The sequence below is a fragment of the Corvus moneduloides genome, chromosome 16 (assembly GCF_009650955.1).
Source record: "Corvus moneduloides isolate bCorMon1 chromosome 16, bCorMon1.pri, whole genome shotgun sequence".
Classification (NCBI taxonomy): Eukaryota; Metazoa; Chordata; class Aves; order Passeriformes; family Corvidae; genus Corvus; species Corvus moneduloides.
Window position 1 is genome coordinate 16,274,399 of NC_045491.1, and position 13,586 is coordinate 16,287,984.

General features: G+C 61.2%; 2 protein-coding genes across 5 annotated transcripts in view; one reads left to right on the forward strand and one right to left on the reverse strand.

Annotated features, from left to right (window-relative positions):
• PPL (periplakin) overlaps positions 1-2,360 on the reverse strand; it is a 27,707-nt gene extending 25,347 nt beyond the window's left edge. Inside the window, exon 1 of the mRNA XM_032126414.1 lies at positions 2,237-2,360. Within this exon, the coding sequence (XP_031982305.1) occupies positions 2,237-2,298 (62 nt within the window). The 5' untranslated portion in view covers positions 2,299-2,360. The remainder of the gene's footprint in view (positions 1-2,236) is intronic.
• Positions 2,361-3,610: 1,250 nt separating this feature from the next.
• LOC116452088 (syntaxin-binding protein 4-like) overlaps positions 3,611-13,586 on the forward strand; it is a 54,658-nt gene continuing 44,682 nt past the window's right edge. Inside the window, exon 1 of one of the 4 annotated variants that reach the window (XM_032126227.1) lies at positions 3,611-3,702. Coding sequence is in view for 3 of the 4 variants with exons in the window: in XM_032126228.1 (XP_031982119.1) it covers positions 10,208-10,275 (68 nt within the window). In the remaining variant the exon portion in view is untranslated. Of the gene's footprint in view, positions 3,703-10,104; positions 10,276-10,894; positions 11,032-13,586 lie in introns of those variants that run through there. The other 3 variants (XM_032126228.1, XM_032126224.1, XM_032126226.1) reach the window with 3 other exon arrangements.

A 13,586-nucleotide genomic window follows, 5' to 3' on the forward strand; every position in this document is an offset into this window, starting at 1 on the left:
TCGAAATCTCGGTCCCTGCTGACGGCGGGGGCGGGAGGTTGATTTTAGGAGTGTTGCTCTGTTTTCCTGGTAGCAGAGCTGGGCGGGAGCCGCCTGGGAGCCTGGCAGTGCCTGGAGCAGGGGACGGGGCAGGAGCTCCTCGCTTCTTCGCAATCCTCCTCCGGCAAGTTGCTCAACCGGTCGGGCACCGGCTTCCCCATCTTGATGGTGGGGCTGTTTCCACACGGTGGGGGAGTGTTCCCTGGATTCACAGATGTTTGTAAACTCCAAGGCAGGAATTAACAAATTGGGGCTAATAAGCACAGCTCTCCCCGAGGTGTGCACGGACAGCCGGGGCGCGGGGAGGGAGGGAGGGAGGCCCCGGGCACAGCCCTGCGCGGCTTCCTCAGCCATCACCAGCCAGAAAAACAGAGGTTTCAGCCTGGCCCGCAGCCTCCGGAGGTGCTTTGGCACCTGCCCAGGGCCGCTGGGCTCCAGGCAGGGCGGCGGAGGGAAGCTTCTTCCTTCCTGAGCCCGTCCGCCGGCGGGTGGCGAGAGCACGGGGCACGCAGGGCTGGCAGCGCTCGGAGCGCAGCGTGGGGACCCCGGCCACAGCCCCAGGGTGGGCACCCCGCACACAGCAGGTCTGTCTCCTCCTGCTTCACAGCATCCTGATGCTCTCGGAGTCCTGCGCTGCCAGCCCAGGTGCGGGGTTTGTCACTTCGAGCCGCCCACCAACACCCCTGAAGCTCAGAAATGCGCCTGAGTATTGGCACCATCCTTCACCCAAGGGAACGCCGGGGCCATCAGGGAGGTGCGGAGCCTCAGAGGGCTCCGTGCCACCCCCGTCTCCTCCTGCCTGCCCTGCCCGGGGCAGGATCTGGCAGCAGAGCGTGCCCCGGGCTTTGGGAGCCGGAGCCTGGGCGGCCCTGCCGAGCCAGCCGGGCTGCCGGGGGAACCTTGCCCAGGGCTGGAGCTGGAGCCTCAGCCCCAACAGAGGGAGCTCAGCAAATCCCCTGTGCCAGGGCAGCAGCGGGCAGAGCCTCCCCTGGCGGGGAGCACCCTCCCACCGCCACAGCCCCGCTCCCGTGGGCAGGGAGCAGCCCCGGGCTCCCTGCTTCGAAAATGTCGGCGCCTTCTGGGCTGACCGGTCCCTTTCTGGGTCCTCGGAGGCGCCTCAGTCCCGCACCAGCTCCCCAGTTTCCTTCCCAAAGGAGCATTTTTGGGAGTAGGGCGGCTGCTCAGAGTGCACCAGCCAGGAGTGGTGCGATGGGGAGGAATGGAAGGGGATGAACAAGCCACATGCTTGGATCTTGAATCCTTGAATTACTCAGAATCCTGGAGCACTCCACATGCTCCAGAGCCCCTGCAGCTCCTCTGGGAAACACAGCACACGCTTCTGAATCCCAACAACCACCTCTTTGGAAAAACATCCCAGTGCAGGCAGGGGCTGAGGACTGTCCACCGTCCAGCCCCGAGAGGCTGAGCCTTCCTGGGGAGGGATTTTTACTTCGTTTCCCTTTTATCAGTGACCTTTCACGGGGCACATTCAACGCGCTGCTTCTTTTTTTTTTTTTTCCCCAACAACCAGTACAACCGAAACGCGTCCCCCCCCCCATCAGAGAGAGCCGAGGAAACGACGATGGACCAAATCCTTGGTCCTGAGGGAACAGGGGCGAAGGAGGAGAACAACCAGACTATTTTTCCCTAAGATCTAACCCAGCACACACCTGGGAAGCGAAGGAACCTGCTCGCTGGAGCTGCTGCTACTGCGATGGGAGGGGAACGGGGAGAAACAACCTCTGTGCCCGCACCCAGCGCAGGAGATGCGGACCCAGCTCGTGGAGGAGCTGACACTTCGGGTGGGCAAACATCCGAGTTCCCACATGTCAGGGGCTTTACCACCACTCAGAGGGTGCCCACACCTCGAGGATGTCACACGTCAGGGCTCCTCATCTCGGGAATGCCCACTCCTCGGGGGGGTGCCCACTCCTCGGGGGGTGCCCACGCCTCAGCTGATGCCCACACCTCCAGGGGTACCCACTCCTTGGGAGGCGCCGACAATTCGGGGTTCCACACCTCGGGGGGTTCTCACACTTCGAGGATTCCCACACCTCGGGAGATTCCCACTCCTCGGGCGGGATCAGCTCCGCCAAGCCCGGCGAGGAGTGAGGGGGATGCTGCGGGACGGGATCCCCGGGATGGCGGCTCCGCTCGTCCCGGGAGGATCGGGACTGCCCGGGGCCGGGTCACTCACCTCTTCTTCTGCACGGAGGGGCTGTATTTCCCTTTGTTGCGTTTCCTGAAGAGTGAGTGCATCGCGTCCCCGCACGGCGCCCGCCGCGCTCCTCCTGCCCGTCCCCGTCCCCGCCGCCGCCCGCAGCCTCTGCGCCGCCACCGGGCCGGGCCCCGCCGGGAGGCGGGACGGGGCTGCACCGCCTCTGCCTCCTCCTGCCTCCTCCTGCCTCCTCCTCCTGCCTCCTGCCCGCTGCTGCCCCGCCCGCCCCTCCCCACTCCGCAGCATCCTCCCCCGGCCTTGGTGCAGCCCCGCGCTCCCGGCTCCAGCCCTGCCTGAAAGGGGCCCCCGGCAGGGTTGGACCCCCCTCCCAGATGTGCAGGGTCAACCTGACACCCCCCAGGAGTCAGGGCACGGGTGGGGAGCGGCTCGAGGGGTCCCTGGGCTCAGCGGGGCTGCGCTGGGCACAGAGGGGCAATCACGGGGGTGGCTGCGGCTCCTCCCGGGTGGTCTCGGGTGAGCGGTGCTCGGCGCATCGCTGCTCCTTCCAGGTGCATCGGCACTGCTGGGACACCTCCAGTCCTTGGGACAGTTCTGGGCCCCTCACAAGACAGACCCTGAGGGGCTGGAGCATGTCCAGGGAAGGGAACAGAGCTGGGGAAGGGGCTGGAGCCCCAGGAGCGGCTGAGGGAGCTGGAAAAGGGGCTCAGGCTGGAGCAAAGGAGGCTCAGGGGGGACCTTGTGGCTCTGCACAAGTCCCTGACAGGAGGGGGCAGCCGGGGGGGGTCGGCCTCTGCTGCCAGGGAACAGGGACAGGAGGAGAGGGAACAGCCTCAGGCTGGGCCAGGGGAGGTTTAGGTTGGATATTGGGGAAATTCCTTCATGGGAAGGGTGGTCAGGCACTGGCACAGCTGCCCAGGGCAGTGCTGGGGTCACCATCCCTTGGGGGGATTCAAAAGCTGTGTGGATGTGGCACTTGGGGACAGGGGTCAGTGGCAAATATGATGGTGCTGAGGGAGTGGCTGGACTTGATCTTACAGACCTAAACCTAAATTTAGGTTGCAGATCTAAACCTAAGTTTAGATCTTACAGAACTAAACCTGACCTAAAGGACCCCATAAGGCACTGAGACGCCTCCCCCAGGCCCCCCGCAGCCTAAGAGGTTTTGCTCACACATGCACACAGCAGTCAGCAATTAGGACCAGCTCTGGCCTTTTTATCCTGGGATTTTGTGCCCATGCAGGATTAAAGCCCTGATTGTAGCTTCCCCACTAGCCCCAAATCCTCTGCTGATTTTCGTTCCGTGGGCAAGTCAGTGCAGGCTGTGACCTATTGATCCCGATCCCGTGCGTGTGCCGGATCTCCTGTGCGCTGGGGCGCCCTTAAAGAGCGCAGAGCCCTCCGGCCGGCCGGACACTCCTGCCTGGGTCCGGCTGCGCCTGCCTGGGGCACGGGGAGGCTGCGGGTCCCGGCAGCGACAGCGCAAGGCAAGTGTGTGTGTGTGTGTGTGTCTGTCTGTCTGTCTGTGTGCGTCTGTCTGCGTGTTCCTGTGTGTCTTTCTCTGTGTGTGTTTGTTGGGCCTCCTCCTCCATCCCGGTTGCCGTGGTTTGTCCTCCTGGCTACCTCCAGGGGGTGAGAGGCAGTTTCCCTGCAGGAGCTGAGCCTGCTGAAGGCTCTGTGGCACTGGCCACGCTGCCTGGCTTTGCCATTCCCTTCTGGGTGATCAGGAGCCAGCTGAGCCGTGAGGCTGGAACCCACAGGCAGTGCCCCACAGAGCCTTGAACCCACTCAGGGCCAGGCTGTCAACCCCCCAAAACAGCAGCACTTTGTGTGCCCATGGCCTCATCCAGCCAAGCACCTTGGAGCCTTTGGCGAGCGGGGATGGATTTAAAACACTCTCAGGAGGGCAAGGTTGTGCTGAAGGTGGATCTGGGCAGGGTCCTGCTGGGATTGAGTCCCATGGGGTGTAACTCGGACCCTGTTGGTGGCTGGGGCTGCTGGTGTGAGGCTGGAGCAGCCCATCAGTGGCAGAGCTCCCACAGCAGCCCCAAACAGCCAGAACCAGGGCTGGGGCCCGACCCCGCTCTGGCTGGGGCCGTTCCTGGGCTCTCCCTGTTACCAGCTGTGGTACCAGCTCCATTTTAGCTATAACTCAGGGTGTGGCTTTGTCTTCATGGTGCCCAGCTTCCATTCTTACTTCCAAATCGATTGTGAGAATCCCCAGGTAGGAACCGTTCTCCTGATCCCCAAGAGCCGTGGATCCCTGTGGGCTGGCAGTGCCTGCAGCCTGGCACGCTCCCTGCTGTGGCCACACATCAGTGCCAGGCTCCTGCCCATGCTGAGGAGCAGACCAACGCTCCCATACTTTTTTTGGGAGGAGGATTTTGCAGATGCTGTGGTTCCTTCGGAGGCTGGGAGCATCCCCATGCAACCTGCCCAGGCAGCACCTGCATCCCCATCCTCCCTCTGATCCTGGGGGGGTTGAGGAGGGAGAAACTCAGCCTGACTGCTTTTATTTCTTTATTCAGCACTAGAAGCACTTTCTGGTTTTTTGAATCCCCCCTAGTCTCTTGCAGCAACATGTTCTGGATGCTCAAAGGACCGGTTGCTCCTCTTCCAGCTTCCAGAACCATCCCAGAGCCGCCCTCCTTAAACCCTGTGTGGAGGTGAGCAGAGGTTTAGGGATGAAATGCCTCTGCCTACCAGAGGGGTTTGCTTTCCATCTCCTCCTGCGCCAGTTCTGCAGCCTTAATCCTCCTATCTCCCCGCATCTCTGGCGTGGCTCATTTTTGTGTGCAAATGCCCTTGAGAGCAGCAAAATTGCAGCTGCTGGGTGAAACACCAGGCGGAGAGAAACTGCGGCATAGTGGAAAACTCTGTCTTATGTAAACTGCCCAGGTATTCTGCCTTTACCTTGGCTCGGGATCAGAGGCACTGCACAAAGCCTCTGTACACAGGGTGCTTTTGGGGACCTGGGGGCCTGTGGTTTGGGGGTGCTGGCAGCTCTCGTTGAGGCTCTGGTGCCTGCCCAAAGCACCACACAACCCGTGCTGAGGTTCCCTCCTTGGCTGGGGTCTGCCAGGGTTGGGTTTGTGGCATTTATTTTGCAAATGAGCCTTTTGGTGGCTTTACTGATGCAGCTGGTCCCTGCTGTGCTCCGTGCCCTCCCATCTCCTGCTGCTGCCAGGCCTGGCGCACCCTGTGCCGGTATCCAGACCCGGTGCCACCAGCTCCTTGGAGCCTCTTGAGCGTGGAGCAGTAGAGCTGTGCTGCCAGCCAGGAGCCCCCCGTGCCCAGGGAGCTGCCAGGCAGGTGTGGGCCCCACTGCGGGGCAGCAGGGGGCTCGTGGGAGGATGCCGAGCCCCAGGGTGCTGCACTGCACCAGGACCCCCACCCAGATGTGTTCTCTTGGCTCCTTTCCAGCCCTCAAAACACCCACAGAGCTCCTTCCATGGGGCCGAGCACCTCGACAGAGGCAGCAATGTGGCAATATTGACTTAACCTGGGTGAGAATCTCTTGAGCTGCTGCTGCTGCAGGAGTGGAGCAGGAGAGGAGCACGTTTTATGCAACGAGATGACATTTTCCTGGCAAGCCCTTCTGTGGCATCCCACACCCTGCTCCACCCTGCGCCAGCCCCAGCACCCCGGCTGAGGCTGACCCTGCTGCTCCGGGGGTCTCGTTCCCTGCTGACACCTGTGCCGTGGGCTTGGCCATCCCCCTGTGTCCCACCATCCCACCCCACGCAGCCCATTCTGATTCGGGATGGCACCAGGGCTGGGTGGGTGAAGCCAGCAGTGGGGTGGTGGCATCTCCTTCCCCGCGAGCCCCAAAAGGCACCGTGGCAGTGCCGAGGGGTTGTGGGGACCCATTGGAACAGAGAAGCCAGGCATGGAGATGATCAGCCCTGGCAGCTGTTCAGCAATGTTCCTCAATGAAGAATTCTTGGATTTGACTTCTGATGGAGGGGGGTTGAGGCAAAACAACTCGAAAATCTCTTCCAAAAGCTCGATGGAACACAAACAGCAGCAGATGAGCCAAAACCTCATTTATTTTCTGGGTGGGACTTTCTGACAGCCCCTGGAGGGCCCAGCTGAGCTGCTCGCCCCCATGGCAGGGGTTTGGGGTGGGAAAGGGAGTTCCTGCTCGCAAGGCAGGAAAGCAGGGCACTGAAACACCTCCGTGCCGCCGCTTCCTCCCGGCGGCTCCCACGTGCGCAGGAATGCGGCCGTGCTCGTTCCTAACTGGTCCTGTGCCGGGCGAAACCTCCCCCAGCTCCGTTTAGGGCTCGTTTTGCTCTGAAATCAGCAGTCAGCCCACAGCCCCTGCCAGCCCCGATGGCTTTAGATGGGTCTGGTGGGATGTGGTGGCTCAAAGGACCGAGCTCAGGGTTCCTCGAACTGTAAGAAGTAAATAGAATAAAACAAGTGCATCGCTCCTGATGCTGAAGGATGGGAAAGCTCCTGTCCCAGCAGGGAAGTGGCTTTTTCTGCTGCACTTGCTGCTTTGAGCCCAAGTGCCATGAAGGGAGTTAATATTGAACAAACACCAAGCGAAAGCGGGTGCAGGCAGCCAAGCAAAACAAAGGCTGAGAGAGGCCGGTGCTCTGACTCATTTGGCATGAAAATGCAGCATGGAATAAATTGGGTTTGGCTCTTCCTCATCCTCCCGGCACAGTGCGGAGCAGAAGAGCTGTGGGTGGCTTTGGGGTGCTGGTGCACACAGCAGGCACTGGGGAGGCATGGGGACATCTGCACCAAGCTGAGGGGTGGCCAGGGGGGACACATCCATCCTGGCAGGTCCCTGTCCTGTGTCCCCAGTCATGACTCTTGGAATGGCACTGAACACCGTACAGCTGGGCTGGATTTTGAGATCATGATGTGCATCCGAGACAGCGGCATCTTCTCTTGGTCCTTATTCTCCTGTCTCATGAAGGGATGGGGTCCCAGATCCCCAGTGGGGACACACTGGTGTCATCATCATCATAGAATCATCACAGGGTGGTTTGGGTTGGAAGGGACTTAAAGTTCATCTAATTCCCCCCTGCCAAGGGCAGGGACATCTCCCACTAGACCAGGTTGCCCCAAGACCCGTCCAGCCTGGCCCTGGACATTTCCAGGGGTATCCAGCTCCTCTGGTGTCCCCTCTGCCCCTCAGCGGCATGATGCTGCAGCCCTGAGCACCCATGGTCCTGACTGGGACGTCCCACGGCTGGGACCTCTCTGTCACAGTCCCCCAGAACACATCGAGAGGAAGAAAAAGGTCAGGGCTTCACTGCAGGCTTTGGCCTGTGATGTAAAGACTGGGAATTTCCGGGGTGTAATGTTTGCATCTCTATAAATATGCAGCTGGAGCGCACCCAGGGGCAGCTGCCTGTGATGGGCGAGGGAGATAATGCCCCGCTTCCGCCAGCGCGGAAACTCGCGGGGGGAAAGGGCACGCCTGGCCCCGCAGCACGTCGCCGTGATTCACCGCAGAGCCCGCCTCGGGGGATGCTGTGACCCCCAGGGCTGTGGGCAAGAGCGGGACACATCCACGGGGTGAGCCGGCAGGCTCCCGGCAGCTGCAGGGAGGGCGGTGGAAATGATGCCCCGGTGCCCCGGCTGCCTCAGCAGAGCTGGACCAGGGGCACCGGGGCTGGCTCCGGGCGGCCCCGCCGTCCCCGCGGCTGCTGGGTGCTGTCCTGCCCCAGAGCGGGGTGACACTGCCTTAGACAATCCCGACTGGTGAGACTGGGAGAGGCCGGCCCAGCCCTGAGCCGGCCGCGGCTCCCGGCACCCCGCGCCCGCCCGCTCCCCGCGGTTTCGGCAAACCCAGCGCCCGTCCTCTCCCGGCGGCACAAACCAGTCCCGGGGCTCACACCCAGCACCGCCCGGGCCCGCGTTGCGACAGCCCTGGGAGCGGGCGGCTCTCCCCACACCAGCACCCCTCGGGATCGCTGGGCTGGGAAGGGCGTGCACCCCAAAAGCACCCCAAAAGCACATGGTGTGCCCCGATGGATGGGGGTCCTGGGCTGGGGTGCTTTGAAGGGCTGGCCCCTAAAGCAGAGCTGCACCCTAAAGGGGGATCGGGACAAGGTGCTGGCGGCTGTTCTGGGCGGAGGGCTGTGCCTCCTCAGGGGACCTGTCACCAGGCTGGGAGGCGACAGGTGAAAAGGGTTTTGGCACCGGCACATCCTGCACAGTCACTCGCAAAGGATGCCGAGAGGGACCAGCCTTAATTCCCCCCCTCCTCCCGGCAGCAGCGCCTTGGGGCAGCACCCCGGGCACGGCCCGGCCTCCGGGGCGGCTGCCCGGGCCCTCCCTGCTCTCCGTCACAGCGCGAGTGACAGGGGCTGGGGCGGCTGCGCTCACCCCAGGCATCGAGGTGTCCCGATTCCTGCCACATGGGTGCTCTGGCTGGACATGCCACCAGCCGCCACTGAGTTCCCAACCCTGCCAGGCCCAACACCCGTGGAGTGCCCCGGCTCAGGGCTGGGGAGCAGTGGCTGGACAGACAGGTCACCACCGCCTCTGCTGTTCAGTGTTTTCCTCAGCCGGTCCCCAAGTGTCCCATCCTGAAGGAATGACATGAAGCTGTGCCAGGGAAGGTTTAGGTTGGATATCAGGGAAAGGTTCTTCCCCCAGAGGGTGCTGGGCACTGCCCAGGCTCCCCAGGGAATGGGCACGGCCCCAAGGCTGCCAGAGCTCCAGGAGTGTTTGGACAGCGCTGCCAGGGATGCCCAGGGTGGGGTTGTTGGGGTGTCTGTGCAGGGCTGGGAGTTGGACTGGATAATCCCAATGGACCCTTCCCACTCAGGATATTCCATGATTTTATGTGCCAGCATTACCTGGGGCTGGGGGGAGCGATGAACACAGGAGCTGGCCCTGCTGAGGCTGGTGGCTTTCCCAGGCCATGCCGGACACAGACAGATGCATTTCATAATCCCCAGGTCTCACCTAATCCCCAGGTCCCGGCCAGCCCCGGCTGCTGCCCTGGGTTCATGGCTGATGGGGAGAGGGAGAAATCAAGCACACAAAATGCGGTGGGTTGGTGCTCATTTGGGACTTTTCCGTTGCCCCAAGTCAGGGACCTGTCTGTCCATCCTGCTGTCCGTCCATCCCACCGACAGCTGGATGTGGGCAAACATGACTGGGCCGGCTGTGGCCTCCTTGCTCTGGGATAATTCACATTCCAGGATAATACCCCACTCCAAACAGTTTCCATCGGCCCACCAGCGCTCACTCCCAGGGCTTTCCTAACAGACTAAAGGATAATTTGGTTGCTGGGGTAGGATCAGAAAACCTTAAAGAGGGGGGGAAAATACCCAAATGCAAGAATTGTGCCCCATATTAAATAATATATTTATCTATAATATAAATTATATATGTATATAAATAATATATATATATAGATATATAAATAATATTTTAAAAAATGATCCTGCAGTGGCCAGGAAAGAGAGGAGCTCTGAGTGCTGCCACAGCCCAGGCTTAGTGCAGGTCAGAGACGCCAACAATTGTCTTTAAAGTGGCAGGTTAACCATGGATTATAACCACCATTAGTGATTATAACCATCATTAGCAGCCACTGCAAGTGCAGGGTGAAGGGGGAGCTCTCTGGTAGGAGGGCGAAGGGGTCCTTATGCCAAAATAAATGCTCAGTTTACTGAATGGGGCCGTGGTGGATAGGGAGAGCGGTGGCACACGGCGATGGGACGCTTTGCTGGCTGCCGTGGGGGTCCCGTGGTGGCCGTGGCTCCCAGCCCAGGGGTGGCTCGGCCCCGCTGGTTGGAATCAGGCGCACCGCAGGGTCCGCGGCCCCTAAACCCGGCAGGGTTTAGCTGGGGGGCCGGCAGAGGGGCGATCACATGCTTGCCCGCCCGGGATTAGCTGCAGCCGCTGCGGCGGGGAGCCGTGCCAGGGAGCCGTGCAGGGCAGCCCTGCCAGCCGCTGGCACCCCGAGCCCATGGCCCCGGGCAGCAGGCAGCCCTGAGGGGGGACCGGCGGTCCCAGATGATGTCCTACCTGCAGCCCCCTGGCCGAGCCCTGGAGCGCTTCGATGGGCTTTCCCTCATTTACTGGTAAGCGGGCCGGGATGCCGCCGCACCGGGAGGGACACGGGCATCCCTCGGAGCCTGGGATCCGTTCTCCAGGGATGGATGGCGTTCGGGAGGATGCGCTCGATGACCCCGCGGCTTTTGGCGGGGTTTGATTCGGTTCATTTTGGGGCAGGGTCTGGTGGGGGTCCCACAGCACCTCCAGGAGCAGCGCATAGGTGAGGCCGGTATCGGCCAGGGGTGGGAAAGGGGATTTATTTTCCAGGCAGCAACTGGGGAAGCACCTACAGCCTCTGCGAGCAGTTGTGGGTGTTCCTGCTGCAGTTCTGGTGCTTTGTCTCCCCTTTGACAAAACCTCCCCGGAAGGCCCCGTCCCACCGTGCCGCTGCCCGGGGAGCGGGGCGGGTGCGGAGCAGGGCCCCGGTGGGTGCGGGGAGGGCGGCGGAGGGGACGGGAGGTGACGGCGGAGGGGACGGGAGGTGACGGCGGGCGCTGCAGATGTCTATGTAGGGCAGAGAGGGCCGGCGGGAGCGCGGCTCTGCCCGGGGCCAGGGTTCAGAGCGTGCGGCTTTAGCCGATTAACTGGGGGTCAGTGGGCCGGAGCCAGAGCCGGCGTGGGCCCCGGGGGGGTCTCCGGGCCACTTCGGGGTGTGGCGGAGGCTTTCTTGGGCTGGCAAGACCTGAGTTTCTCCGCAGCCGAGACCAAGAGCCCAGGGCACCCTGAAGCCAGCAGGGCCCGTGATCCTGCCGCTGCTGGGACATGATCCGTCTCCGGCTGAAGTAGGTCATTGGAGCGAGGGCTGGGGGTGTGCAGGCAGGGTGGCGAGGGCAGCACCCCGGGGTGACTGCGACCGAGAGGGTGCCTTGAGTTGCTGTGTTGATGCTGCCCTGCTGCTTTTGGGTGCAGAAAAGGCAGAATCAGTAGCCGGTCGGAAGGAGGTGGTGCAGGACAGGCGTGACCGCGTGGGGTGGGTGCTGCTGTTGTGGGGCCGTGGCGTGTGTGTGGGAGCAGCGCCGTGCCCTCACTGGGGTCCCCTGGGCATCCCTGGCTCCACGGGGCTGCTAAGCCCTGCTGCCCTGCCTCTGCGAGGCAAAAATGCTCAAACCCCGTTTTCTACCTCCCAAATGTGCTCATATGCTGGAATTCTGGGTCGAAGCCTCCCTCAGCTTTGTCCACGAGGCTGTGTTTGGTTGGGAAGGAGAGGAGTGGTCAGGGGGACTGTCCCCCACGTGTGACGGCTGCCAGATGTGCTGGCTGGTGTCCGGCTGTCTGCCGGCTCCGTCGGGACGCGGCGGAGAGTGGCGAGCAGATGGCGGGGAGATAACACCTCCCCGGCACTCCGATAAGGATGACCCCGCCCTGCCGCTGATTAAAAGATTAATTTTGGAGTTTGAAATAGGAATTTAATAAATAAACACGAGCCGTCAGCAGAGCCTCAGCCGGCAGCATCAGGGCGGGGGTGGTGACTGCCGCGGCTGGAGCAGCGGCTCATCCCTCATTCCCGGTTTCTCCCGATGGTGATGCCGGTGTGACCCCACGGGGCTCTCTCGGAGAGCGGCTGCTGGAAGCTCCAGGCAAGTTCTGCAGCGGTGGATTCTGCACAGGAGCTTTGCCAGAGCCAGCAGGAAATAAAACGGCACCGGTGGCACCTTCGTGCCAGGTCTCGTGGCTGGACCACGCTCTGTGTGCTCCGGGTGGGTTTGGATCCGCTGCCAGTGCCTCACCAGGCGTGGCCGCGTGCAAGACTGGCCTGGCACTTCCACCAATCCTCTTGGAATTGTTATTGCTGCCTGTTTGTGGCTTGTGCCAGGGTCTGGGTTGGAGTACGGGGATGTTCGCAGCTCAAAGCTCTTCCCAAGAGCTGCGCTCCTGGTTCAGCAGCATGTTCTGACATCTTTCCCAAAATATGTGGTTTTCCCATCTTTCCCTACCCAGCCATTTCCCTCACCTCTCTCTTTCCATCTCTGTTTTTATGGATTCACTTGGGCGAATTTCCTGCCATGGTTCTCAGGTTTTCTCCCGTCAGTGCGCGGTGGACAGAGGGTGGCCAGGCCGGCAGAGCAGGTCCTGCAGCCCCCACCAGCCCTTGTTAATAAGTTTATAACCAGCCCAATCCCACAGCCCAGGGGATTTAGGCAGGCAGGGAGATTTATAATCCTGTTAACCCTTCACAGTAGTTGACACCCAAACTGGGGCCACAGGACCAGGCCCCAAGCAGGCCTCACCCACCCTATGGGAAGGTGAGGAGGTGGAGGAAGGAGAAAGGCTTCCCTGTGGGACACGTGCTACCACACCTTGGAGCTGCTGGGGTGCAAATGAAGGTGCCTGTTTGAGCTTTCCCATGTGACTGTGTTTGTGTAAATCCCCATCTCAGTGGGTACATCCAAGGGTTGGGCTGGAGCAGATGTTGATGGATGTTCAGCTTGGCTGGGCTCTCACATAAACGCCTTTCCTAAAAACTTCTGGCAGACCAAGCCTAACCTCCCTTCTACCTTAAACAGTCTCTCCTAATTACTGCAAGACAGGCTAATTGAAGAGGTTCTTTCTGCCTTTTCCCCAATCAAAACCTTCTGGAACAGCATGGGAAGAGCTGTGTGTTGATGTCCGTGGGAAAAGGCCTGTAACCCCTTGTTGTGGTTTAACCTCTCCAAGCCCCAGCAGTCTCCAGGAGCAGCTCTTCCAGGCAGGTGCCCATGGACTGACCATCTTCTCCCTGAGCAAGAAGAACCTCCAGAAAATGCTCCACCATTGTTGACTTGATGCATAATTGTCAGGCGGCATCGGCTTCCTTCTGCCAGCCCCTCTCTGCCTGGGGGTGAAGGTGATGGGCAGCAGAAATCTGACTTTCAGAGACCAAAGGTTCATTGGGATGAATCCCTCATGCTGAAGAAATCCACTGGCTGAGAAGGATGTTGGAAAATAGGGATGAAGTTCAGAGGAGGGCAATAAAAGCGGTTGAAGAACAGAAAAGCCTGGCCAGCAGTGAGGGGTGGCACCTCCACCTGCCCGAGGTCTTGGTGGCAGATGTCCTGGGAGAAGGGACCTTCCTCCCTGAGGAGTGAGAATATGCATCAGCCTCAGGTGCACACACCTTCCTCCAGCAGAAGGAGGGAACAAGCATCAGAAAACTGCCCTGGCACCAAATACTCCTCACCTCTCCATCTGCAGCCTGGCTCAGGTGGGAGTGAGAGGTGACCCACCAGCAGAAGGAGTGGGGAGGGGGAAGCACTGCCCAGGAGCCACCCTGTGACCTCTGCAGCTGCAGGGGGTGAGAGGAAGGGATTGAAGGAGTACTGGGGTCCACATGGTCCTGGGGAGGAGGAAAGTGCCCGTA